Consider the following 12,463-nt stretch of genomic DNA (forward strand, 5'->3'; position numbering starts at 1 on the left):
CGTGGCACCGTCTGCACCGCCGCAGTCTCCCTGCACATGTTAGCAGCGGTGAAGGGGCAGAACCACCGGTTACCATTTTAACGAATAACGACCCAAACGACCCACTCACTGCAGGCGCTCACTCAGGCTTCCGGTGCTCTTTAACCCACTGGTTGCCTGCGTTCAGTGGAAGTTTGTCCTTCCAGCTACGTCGTACTTGAAGTCCAGGCCCTTTGGCGGCGCTTTCGGAGGAGTGCAGGCAGCTTCAGCAGCACACAGGAAGGTTAGTTTGCAGGCAGCTAGGCCGCTACGCCCTGAGCGGTCATATCTGTAGTGTTGCCCGAGCCGGGCCCGACCATTACTACGGGGGTCTCAGGATATGTTTGTATAGCCTCCCCCAGTACGTGTGCCTAGTGGACGCGCCCTACGTCCACGCGGAAGGCACGCCAGTAACCAAATAAAAAGCCCGGAGCACTGGGCGTGGGCAGGCATTAAGCTGGCCACTATAGAGAACGCGTGTGGTCTGCAGTGATTTCTAGGCCCTAGGCTTGAACACGACATTGGCGACGAGGTGGTCTCGCCACCCCATCGCGTGCACCACCACTTCATGCTCTTGCCCAAGGAGTGGATCGGCGTAGCCCCTGCGGCCTCCCTCCCCTTTGAGGCCGTGTTCCTGCCTCTGCCGTGCTGCGTCAGCACGTGTGGCCCCCAGCTGCCCCTGGGCCGTTTGCACCCTGCCCAGACTCACTGCCTGCCTCCCCCGTCTGGCCGAGCTCACAGCAGCCCCTCCGGCACCCAGCGACTGCCTCCCGCCTGCCCGGCAGCCTTCTGTCTCTACAGAGCCTGCACCCGCGGAGCAACGCGGCCAGCCTGCCATACTTCACGCTTCTCGCGTGCAATGCGACAACCGGACCTGCCGTTTCTCACGCATCTCGCGTGAGATACCGATCTGTCCACGTGCAAGCCCCTGGTCGCTCCTCCTGCTCTCCTAGGCGCCCCTGGTCATCGAGGCAGCCCTGCGACCCCGCGAACAACGCCTGGAAGGCTGGTGTACCTCCCCCGAGGTGTGCAGGTGAGGCCCCTGCTGCTTGCGCCCATCCTCAGCGGCCATGGCCAACATGCCCCCCTTGGAGCCGTTCGCAGTCACCGGCACTCCCCCGTCGCAAGCCGCACGGTGGAATGCCTGGAGAACTACTTTGTGGCGGTGGAAGTCGCGAATGAGCGGCGGCGTGCCATGCTGTTGCACCTCGGAGGAGAAGCGATCCACGATATATCGAAAGACGTAGCCGAGGGTGGCCCGCCCAGAACATACGCCATGATGCGCGACGCTATCACGGCGTATTTTGAACCTTTCGCCAGCGCTGACTATGAAAGATTCTTGCTCCGCCAGGCCCGCCAGCTGCCGGATGAGTCTGTAGACGTCTTTTACGCAAGATTGAAGAAGCTAGCCAGCACGTGCACTCTCCCCGATGTTGACAACGAGATCTGCGCCCAATTCATCCAGGGCTGCGCGTCTTCGAAGCTGCGCATGAGGATATTGGAGGCGGACAACATGCCCATGCGCGACATCCTTGCACCAGGGCCATCAAAGGAGCTATCCAAGGCCAGAGCCGCGCACATGGAGCCAAAGCCAGCGGTCGCAATCAAGACAGAGCCGGTGTGCGCCCTCAAGACCGATGCCACCGAGAACCGCACGAAGCAACCCCAGCGAGGAAAACCAAGACCGGCTCAGCCCTCCCACAGCCGTGCCTGCTTGTGGTGCGGAGGTGCTACGCCCCACAGTGGAGCATGCCCGGCACACGCAAGATCTGCAGCGCGTGTGGAAAAACCAACCACTTCGCAAGCGTATGTCTGTCGGCACCGAAGAAGAAGCAGAGTGGCCCACCCAGAAGGATAAGGCAGCTGGAGCCACTGCCCAACACCTCTACCAGCAGTGACATGGACGACGATGAAGCGGACATGGCCTCCGTCCATGTCGTGCGGATGCTGAACACCCTGGCAGCTACACCGTCCGCAGAACCCATGTGCACGGCCAACGTGCAGGGCCAAGCAGTAGCGGCTTTGATCGACACAGGCGCAACAATCAACCTGATGGCAACCAGCGTGTACCGGACACTAGAGAATGCACCGGCACTCCATCCCATGAGGGTGCAAGTGTACGCCTATGGCACCAGTCGCCCACTATGCCTGTGCGGGATGTTCCAGACGGACCTGTCCCACGACGCCACTCGCCTGCAAACCAAAATCTATGTGTCGCAAGAAGGATCGGGATTCCTGCTTGGTTGCAGAACAGCCCAAGACCTTGGGCTGATCCATTTTGCACTCACAGTCCAAGCCCACAGCCTCGACCATCTAGTACTAGAACACACATCGCTATTTGAAGGGATCGGCTGTTTGAAGGGACCCGCCATCCATCTCCACATAGACAAATCGGTCGCCCCAGTGGCCCTCCGGCACCGACTCATCGCGTTCCACCTACGACCCAAGGTAGAAGCAGAACTGCGTTTACTCAAGCGGGCTGGAATCATCGAAAGGGTAAGCGTGCCCACTCCATGGGTGTCGCCCATCATGGTAGCCAAGAAACCTAAACAGCCAGACGCCGTGCGGATCTGCGTAGACATGCGCATCCCCAACCTCGCTATCAAGCGTGAGCGCCACCTGACGCCAACCATAGATGACATAGTTGGAGAGTTGTCTGGCTCAAAGTGGTTCTCGAAGATGGACCTGAGGTCTGGGTACCACCAAATTCCCCTACACCCTGATTCACGCCCGATTACCACTTTCTCCACTCACGCTGGCCTCTGGCGGTACACCCGGCTCAACTTTGGGATATCGAGTGCAGCGGAGGTGTTTCAAAACATTATCCAGAACGTCCTGCAAGGGCTAGACGGCGTCTTGAACGTCAGTGACGACATTTTGGACCACGCACCAACTTTGGACGAACACATCCGACGCCTCCAGACAGTGTTAACCCGGCTTCAAGAGTGAGGTTTGACCCTCCACAGGGAAAAATGCGACTTCCTACGTAAGGACATTAGCTTTTTTGGCTACAGGTTCTCTGACCATGGAATAGGCCCGGACCATGAAAAAGTCAAAGACATCCACGCAGCCCCCGCCCCAACATCGGTGACAGCAGTTCGCAGCTTTCTCGGGATGGTCACCTACTGCGGGAGATTCATCAAGGACCTGTCCGACCTCACCGGCTCCCTCCGCGACCTCACAAAAGCCACTGCCACCTGGGAGTGGGGTCCGGAACAGCAAGAGTCGTTCCAGAAGACCAAGGCGGCGCTCTCAGCTGACACGACCCTAGCCTATTTCGACCCCCGAAACGAATCACAACTCGTGGTGGACGCCAGCCCGACAGGCCTAGGGGCCGTGCTAACCCAGCAACAAGCATGCAGAGAATGGGCCCCCGTCGCATATGCAAGCAGAACCCTCACGCCAACGGAACGGCGGTACTCGCAGATCGAAAGGGAGGCCATCGCCATCCTGTGGGGGTGCCGGCATTTCCACATCTACTTGTATGGGCACCCTTTTGTGGTAATCACAGATCACAAACCCCTCGTTCCGCTATTCCAAGGATCCTCCTCACGGCCTCCTCCTCGGATTGAAAAATGGGTACTCCAGCTCCAGGAGTTCCAGCTCACCATGGAGTATCGACCAGGCACCCGCAATCCAACCGACTTCTTATTGAGACACGCCCGCCCGGCCACTGACTCGGAAGCTGCAGAAGCCGCTGCCACAGAGGAATATGTCAGGATGATCGTAGAAAGGTCAAGGCCTTTGCCAATCTCCCTGGAGGAAGTGGCGCGAGCCACCAAAGACGACGACTGCTTGCAGATCGCCATCCAGGCCGTCACGTCGGGCAACTGGAAGCCACTCCAAAGCCCGTCATCTTTCCGCACGCCTGGTGCCCAAGCAACGCTGAAGGCGCTCCACCAAGTCCGGAACAAACTGTCCGTGTGTCCGGAAGGATGTCTCCTGAGAGGCCCTCGCCTGGTGCTACCTGACTGCCTCACCCAACAGGCAGCCCTCCTAGCGCATGGCGCGCACCAAGGCATTGTAAAGTCAAAAAACCGCCTCCGGAGCAAACTCTGGTTCCCAGGCCTTGATAAAGTTGTTGAAACAATCGTCCAGCGATGTCCTTCGTGTTTGGCGACCAGCCTGCCCAACCCTCCGGCGCCAGTGATCACCGAGGAAGGACCGACGTCTCCATGGGTGCGAGCCAGTGCGGATTTCGGCAGTCTCCCCGGAGGAAAATACATGTTAGTTGTGATGGATGACTTCTCACGATACCCCTAAGTAGAGATCCTGTCCTCGACTGCCGCATCCAAGGTAATCCCCAAGCTGGAAAAGATAATTGCCACCCATGGCCTCATTTGGGTGCTGCGCACAGACAATGGTCCACCTTTCAACGGCGCCGAGCTGGCTGAGTACCTGCAGTCCCACCGTGTCAAGCACCGACGCATAACCCCGAGGTGGCCTCAAGCTAACGGGGAAGTCGAGAGGCTAATGAGGACTCTGAACAAGACTATTAAGATCGCACTAGCGGACGGCCAGGGCCTGGAACTAGCCCTCTACCAATTCCAACGCAAATACAGGCTGACGCCCCACTGCACCACAGGAGTTCCTCCAAGCCGCCTTTGTTTTGGCAGGGCAGTCACGGACGCTATCCCACATCACCCCACGTGGGCATCATCACCAACCCCACCTAACCGATCCATGGAACAGAGAACAAAGACCAATCGCGAAGCGTCCCGAAAGAGGAGAGCCGCCGACAGCCCAATCCAAGTTGGTGACCGAGTGCTAATGAAAGACCGCCATCCAGGTGGAAAGTTCTGCCTGCCATTCGAGCTAGACCCTTGGACTGTCACGAACATCAATGGTACCCTGATCACGGCGACCAGGGACGGAGAAGAGGTCACAAGGAATGTATCTTTTTTTAAGAGAGTCCCAAATGGAGTCGAGGAAGACTTTCCCGAGCCAGGAGAACACCGCCCAGTGTCATCGCCAGGTCCCCGAGAAGCCATAGAAGAAGAGACCCCATGCGGAACAGAAAATACAGGGAACGACTCGGCCACGCAAGCCCAAGGAGATCTTGTGTCGCAAGGAACACAGAGCGGCCCCGGCATAGCTGAGACAGACTGCTCTGAGGACATGTTTCAAACCCCTCCAGAAGGGCGCAGCCACAGCAAGTACCATCTACACCCTTGTCCGAAGCCATCCCAGAGGTACCGAGACTTTGTGGCCTGCTGTCGCATGCTGAAGTGAGAGGGGGCTGTACCTCCGCCAAGACCAAGTAAGACTGTTCCTTTTTTGTTCGTGAAACACTCAGAGACTGTGTTTGAGACTTTAGGATGTTTTGCCGCTATGTTTGATGTTTGTCGTTTTGCATTTCTGGGTAAAGGAGGAATGTAGTGTTGCCCGAACCGGGCCCGACCATTACTAAGGGGGGTCTCAGGAGATGTTTGTATAGCCTTCCCCTGTGTGTGTGCCTAGTGGACGCGCCCTACGTCCACGCGGAAGGCACGCCAGTAACCAAATAAAAAGCCCGGAGCACTGGGCGTGGGCAGGCATTAAGCTGGCCACTATAGAGAACGCGTGTGGTCTGCAGTGATTTCTAGGCCCTAGGCTTGAACACGACAATATCCTTCTTTGCAGCCGTTCATGTCTTACCTACAGTGTGTTTTCATGTTTAGGGTCTACAGGAATGAAGACCAGTGCTGTGTAAGATTCAGAGCCATACCTGCAAGTTAAAGAAGCAGCACTAGAGTATAGAGGCTGCCAAGAGCGCCTTTTCATGGCAAAGACTCGAATAATTTAATAAAAGGTTGTGCCCCGGTGGCTGTGCAGTCAGGACGCTGCTCTACTCATAGCGCATTCTCTCCATCTTGGAGCACTCTTCTGCTTCAGAGTAAAGTGAAGGGCTGCCGCTGACACAGAGTGAGGCAGGCGCAAAAACATGGTGTGTGCAGCATTTCAGTTCCTGCTCAGCCGGTGTTCATCATTTTCCTGTGTAACCTGGCTGTGCAGAATGGTTCTGCCACAAGCATAGCTTCCAAGTTTACTAAGTCCGTGCATTACCAGTTGGGCCAGTGCCGTTTTCGTTCTTAAAATTCGGAGATTTGTAGCCTTGGTTTCATATGGGTCTAAAAGTTCCAGAATTCTAAGAAAACAAGCATTGGCATAGCCAATAGGTCTCGCCTTTGGGACCTTAGAAGTGTTTAGCCATGCAACAGTTGCATAACTAAACACTTAAAAGGTCCCAAAAGCGAGACCTATTGGCTATGCCAATGCTTGTTTTAACTGCTGCAATCTATTGAAGCCTCACGGAGAACATCAAAGCGAACGTGCGGCCGCGAAAGTGAAAGTAATCCCGGTAAAGCGTGGCGCGCGCGCCCGCGCACATGCACTGTAGCTCTAGGCTGGCCTGGTAGCACTTTTTGGAGCCCTCACAAAATGTCTCGCCAGACCAGCGCATGCGCTGGGTCAGGCGAGACCTAAAAACGGCACAGGTATAACCAGTCACTAACGGAGAAAGACGCTTGGCAGCTATGAGATGATGCATATTGCACAAAATGATGCATTCTCCTTAGCATTCACCTTCACTTCATTAGAGGATGATGTACTTTTCAGACTCACATACCTCACTCATTTGGTATTAGTCGCGTGCTTTGTACCACAGTGTATCTCAAAGCCAATGTGTGCGGTTCATTTGACTTCAATAGGTAATTCTAGAACTTTAACAAGTTTTTATTTTGAAATTCGAAGCTTTCATTGTTGCGGACTTTTGAACCGTGAACTCTGTCCTTCCACAGGGTCTTGTGACTTATAAGAATTATTCATCTTCCAAACCTATAAAAGTTCAGAGAGGGGTCTTCGGGGCCGTTAGAAGGGCATCTTTGATCTGGCCTTTGGAAATGGGATGAATGGCATGGCTTTTTAATACAACCCAGACAAATACTGAGAAACATAAAATAATATTTCTGTTCTTAGTTTAGCTGCAAAATCTGCCACTTCTTAGGGCAGCAAAGTGCCTGGAAGGTGACTTGCTGCCACCACACAATCATTGTTTACATTCAGCACGTCACTCTCTTCTTTGTCATTAGTTGCCTGTGTTGTTGCTACAAAAAAACGCTCATGCCGCGCAGTATTATTTATGTGAAATCCACACCAGGTTATGACCCTAATGCCATTGTGTTTTTTTCTCCATGTTTTTGTCTTTTTTAATATCACATAGCAGGCGTCTAGAGTTAGGTCAGTATGTCTACATGCATTGTTTAACTTCCTGTGAGTAAAGAGCATAAGAGGATTTTTTGGATGTAGGTAAATCGGTCTCATATTTGTTCTCGCGAGGAAATCCTTTTCAATATGGTTTTCTCTGAATCCTGCATGTAGGTTGGTTGTTACAGCTCTTATTTCTGTAGGCGCTCGCGTCTTGAAAGGTAAATCAGCGTGTCCCAAACTATTTGGTCTGGAATCTGGGGGGGAGATTGGGCAGGATCGCTGCACAAAAGGGGTCTGAAGGTGGACATGGGTCATGGTTACTTCCACCGCATTATGTGAAATATTCTACCCCATAACATTTTGAAACAAGATTATGGACCGCACTCCCCACCCTTTGCACATTCGGAAAGGACCGTAGAGCCTATATTCCATGCACAACTGTGTGCAAATGGGTAAACATTCTGTAATGCGGATCACAGATGGGCACATGCACATGTAGAGATGGACGAGCACGCGCTGCGTCTGTGCACATCTAGGCAGCGCTGCAGTAAAGAGCTGGGACAGCAGGTCAATGTTCGCCATCAGAGGGTCTTTACATTTCCAAAAAGGAACACGGCGGCATTCCTAATTGTGCGACCATCTTTTGGGAGTCACTGGACTTGCACAAATGTGTGCTTTTCAGAAGTGGACAAGTGTGTTTTACGGGCATGCACACACCACATAGCCTCTGTAGTTTTACTTACGAACGCACTATACATTTTGCATTTTATAACTGTTTGCATTTACATGTGTTTGTGGGACTCTGTTATTCCTTTTAGCATCATCCTGTGTTTGACTGGGATATCTACAGGGTGCTGTTCACCACATTGCAGTGTTCATCAGAAGGTAAGTGCAGGAAGGGGAGAGAAGAGCAAGTGATGTACTGAGCCTTGCCTATCTTATCGAGGCGTCATAAGGGGTTGGCCCATTAAAGACTGCTAATTTTCTGAACACTTTAATTTATGTGACAGATGCCATACGTCTGTGGGGTGCTGCTGTTACACTCCCCTCTTCTTCTACCTCGCGTGCGCTCCCAGCACGTTGCTATTAAGTTCTGTGCGGTGTCCATCACCGCGGCATGGACCGATAAAGTGTCTGTGGCCATAGCCAGGATTATTCTGAGATTTAGCTGCTAGACAACAGTACATGAAATATACTCAACTGGCTCGTGCTTATAATTGTTGAATGTATTTTCACTTCTGTGACTATTTTCACTCAAGGAGGGTGGTAGGGTGCTGCTCTTCCATTCCCCCCTTCTTGTCCCTCCCTGACTGCGGGCTCACCCTGGCTTTTCACTAACTTTCATGACTTTCTACCAGATGACAAGTAAGGAAAGGAGAGGCAGGAGCCTGAACTGACGCTTGATTGGCTGATCAGAGGTGCATTCGATGGATGCTCGGGCGCCGCTTGGTGGCGGTGCAGCAGGGGTGAACTGCAGTTGTGTGATTTGCAGGCCAGAAGGCGTTAGCCCATCTACCAGTTTTTGGCCTGGTGTTGGAATAAAATGTTAAATCTGTGAGTACAATAGTTTATGAGAATTAGTAATGAAGTACCTCACTTGTGTTTTATGTGATGGCAAGGGAAAGTAGGGTCAGAACGATAAATGAATAGATCTCCCCCGCTCAGCGACCACTGCGCTCAAGCTAAAGAGCGAACACATCTAAGGTGTTTATTTCCCATCCTTTGAATTATGTAGCTTCTGCAGACACTGTAAAATAACCCAATTCTGTTTATAAACAAATGATTAGAATATAGACCAAGCTCTGTCATGGGGTGGTGTACGTGCCTAAGATTGTCCAAATCTTCTGAATGTGATCTATTGAGATAGAACAGTTCATTTTACCTAATATGCTGATCACATGTTAGGCCAGGGCGTAACACAGGCCCCCGCAGGGGCCCACCTCCGCACAGTACTCTGGCCAGAGAGCTCCCGATTGAGCCCAAAGGGGGCCCCTCCACGTGTCTTGCAGCGGGGCCCCCTCAAGTTTCGTTACGCCACTGCCCTAACTGTAAACCTGAATCTAACATGGTGCATGTTGTTCGCCCCAAAATATTTTTCTGATTGTGTTTCATTGACTAGTTACTTACTAGTATCAAATGACAGGATATCAAGTACTCCCCTCTCCTACATTTCACAGGCAGCCGTACTTGTCCTCTTAACCACTGCACTGTGCACATAATAATCTGCAATAAAAGGGCCTTGGTGAACTCAAACAATTATGACCGAACACTATTTACTTGGCAGGTAGGAGCTACATAAATCCTGTATAATGGAAAAAGGAACGCAGTGCTGAGACTGGTATTAAATGGGAGTAAGTGAGAGACTGGGTACCCCATACAAAGGGTGAGGGGCAGCGCACATTGGAAGCATTTGTTATGCTATTTACACTTTGTATTCCTCTGATTTCTGCTGCTTTGTGGTGTGTTCTTAGTTAGGCCTGTAAAGGTCGGGCAGGCAATCACAACTGCATCTTAACAGGTCAATGTGATCTAATGAAGAAGCAGGAACAATACAGGACGCACCCTGCCCACGCGGCTGCCAAGTGCACCTGCGAAAGGAGAACTGAAAGGTCAGCGCACCCGAGACAAATGCTAAAATGTCTTCAAAGAAGGCTGTCGTAAGCAGGTATGTGGGAGGCTACTAACTATTACCAAACGAACAGAACACACACTTTAGCACTATCTGGACCCAGTCGAGGAAAGGTACCAAGAGGTAGCCATTTTGTCATATCACTTCCAAAATCTGGAAGCGTGTCTGTCACAATTATCTGACAGACGGCAAACAATAAATTCATGGAGATTTCGAACAGAATTGAAAGAATGTTAATTATCTCAGCTACTGAATGGTTATGGTTAATTAGTACTTGTATAGCTCACAATGGGCCATTAGCGTGACATTGCAGCGTCTATGGGGACTACATGCAGGTAGGTTCCAAAGTGCTGCGCATGAGTGGGGCACTTTACTCAGCACGAGAAAGTATCAACAATAGGTTATTTTCCACCAAGTAGTTCTAATAATATAATTAACAAGTGTATGTGGTAGACCTCTCCCATGCCCCATACATACACCCTGCGCGTGCTGTTCTCAAGAGGGAGGAAAGTGTGGAGCAGCGTCATGCAGCAGCCCTAATGCACAGGGGGAGGCCGATGAAATGCAGATGCGGGCACTGTGACGTCACTGCAGCTGATCACCAAACTTACTGCTATCCATAAGGTCATTACAGCAAAAGTCAGAGGCCAGAAATGTCTATATTCTTTTTTCTAATTACACCTTAAAATACACTAAACCACGGTTAAATCCTCCTGGGCACAGTCATGGGGTCAGGAAACTGCAGCAAGAACGGAAAAACATCTGCACTGGAGAGGTACCAATGTTGCACATAACCGAGAGGATAAAAGAATGTGCTTTCTGCCAACACACACACACACGTGTTTAATGTATTTACCAATCACGTTAAATACCAATCACGTTAAAAAGCAAGTATGTGTGTGTTGCACAAATAAAGGCGTCCCATATATTCTAAAGCCGGTTGTATAGTTTATAATTATTACACAAAATTAAAAGGCGCCCAGGACTCAGGCCCTGTCACTGAACGTGTACTGGCTGCAGCAGCGTCCATGCCCCCTGTCCCAGCCTTACACAGATAGTGCGACCTTCAGTATTCATGTGCATTTCATTTATGTTTCTTTATTTGTGTTTTATAATGCACCACATCTTCTCACTGTTAATGTATGCGCTTAGGCATGAGTGAGTGAATAGGCAGCGACACTCACATAGCTCACTATACTATTTAAAGGCCTCTAGGCGCACTCCTGCAACCAGTGCAAGGGACCAGCCGTTTTCCGGCATCAACCACAGAGCATGATACGACAACTGTGGCCACGCGGGTGTCCATACAAAGTAGGTCACTGGCTCCTTACTCAATGACGGGGTGTAAACATAAACTACAGTCCGAGACACGCCTGTGCGGCACTCTCAAAGTTAGGTAAATGAGCACTTTACAGTGTCACTCACGCCTCAAGACGCGCAATAAAACGCCTCCTAGACGCTTCATCCTGCTCCGCCTGAGGCGCCTACTTGTAAAGCCGTGCTCTTTCAGAGAAAGTCGCCAATTTGCCACGATTCCACACTTCCTATAATATCCTCACCTTAATAGATATAAAATGCGGAACAACGTGCATACACCGGGCATCCGCACACTTTAGCGTATACATTTGTGCAAAATCAGCACCGTTTTGCTGATGCTAATGGGCACGGCTATCCCGTGCAAAAAAAGTAGCAGTGTGACTTTTTGGATGCAATCATCCCACTTTCCATGAAGCCCCCAAAGCGTGGTAAATGCACCAAAAACTCGTTGCATACACTGAAGACGTTTATTACGTCATGATCACATACTCCTAATGAGGGCCACAGGATGCCTGGTAACCTGGCGCCTAGAATATGTGCATCGAAGGTGCGCGAGGCATGAATCTACAGTCTGCAAGACTAGAGAGAAAACTAGAAAGTTCGCCTGTTTCAAACTTCCTCCCGGATAAAGCTGGAAGCTCAACCCGCTCCCGCTGCCCCGTCCCTGAAGTGTTTGTTTGTGTACCTGGGTCTGCTGTCCTCGGCACCCCTCGGCTCCCGCACCCGGCGCACCCTGGTCATCCTCTCCGCCTTCACGGGCCCCTGCTCCAACCTGCTGCTGTCCCTCGGCGCTTCGCGTCCAGGCCCAGCTCCCACTCGTTGAAATCTCGCGTTCATGCTGGCATTACCGAGGCACGGGGAGCGCGCGCTTCCTGCTCACCTGGCAGCAGCCAGATGAAATCAATCGCAGCTACATTGAGAAACAATGCATGGGCTGCCTCTACCTGCACCCAGGGGCTTGTTTTGACAGCTCAAATGACGGCCTGTCCTCTTAGCCAATCCAGGCTACAAACTGGGAGCCGGTGCTTAGGCGACAGCCAATCGCTTCCCCGAGGGGGCGGGCCTTAAGTTGTTGTACACAGCATGAAGTGGTTGAGTAACATTTATAACATAACTTTGCCAGTAGAAAGGCAGCTTTCCACGGTACATATCACCTTTAACCAGTTGCCCAAGCCGTCTAAAAATGTACAGTTTATAGAAACAGGCTTCAATTACAACTTGTTTATCCTAATTAGCATGTTTTTAGAGCATTTACATGCCTCTCTTCAAAATGTATTTACACAACTGCGTCCACTTAAAGGGAAAGTTAAA

The 12,463-nt window shown here is 51.5% G+C and overlaps 1 protein-coding gene across 2 annotated transcripts in view; it reads right to left on the reverse strand.

The window, feature by feature from the left end:
- The window catches only part of EXPH5 (exophilin 5), a 533,865-nt gene extending 521,795 nt beyond the window's left edge, over positions 1-12,070 (reverse strand). For both annotated transcript variants that reach the window (XM_085621525.1, XM_085621524.1), the window contains exon 1: positions 11,838-12,070. In XM_085621525.1, the coding sequence (XP_085477651.1) occupies positions 11,838-11,989 (152 nt within the window). In that variant the 5' untranslated portion in view covers positions 11,990-12,070. The remainder of the gene's footprint in view (positions 1-11,837) is intronic.
- Positions 12,071-12,463: the final 393 nt, after the last annotated feature.

Source organism: Triturus cristatus, chromosome 8 (genome assembly GCF_964204655.1).
Source record: "Triturus cristatus chromosome 8, aTriCri1.1, whole genome shotgun sequence".
Lineage (NCBI taxonomy): Eukaryota > Metazoa > Chordata > Amphibia > Caudata > Salamandridae > Triturus > Triturus cristatus.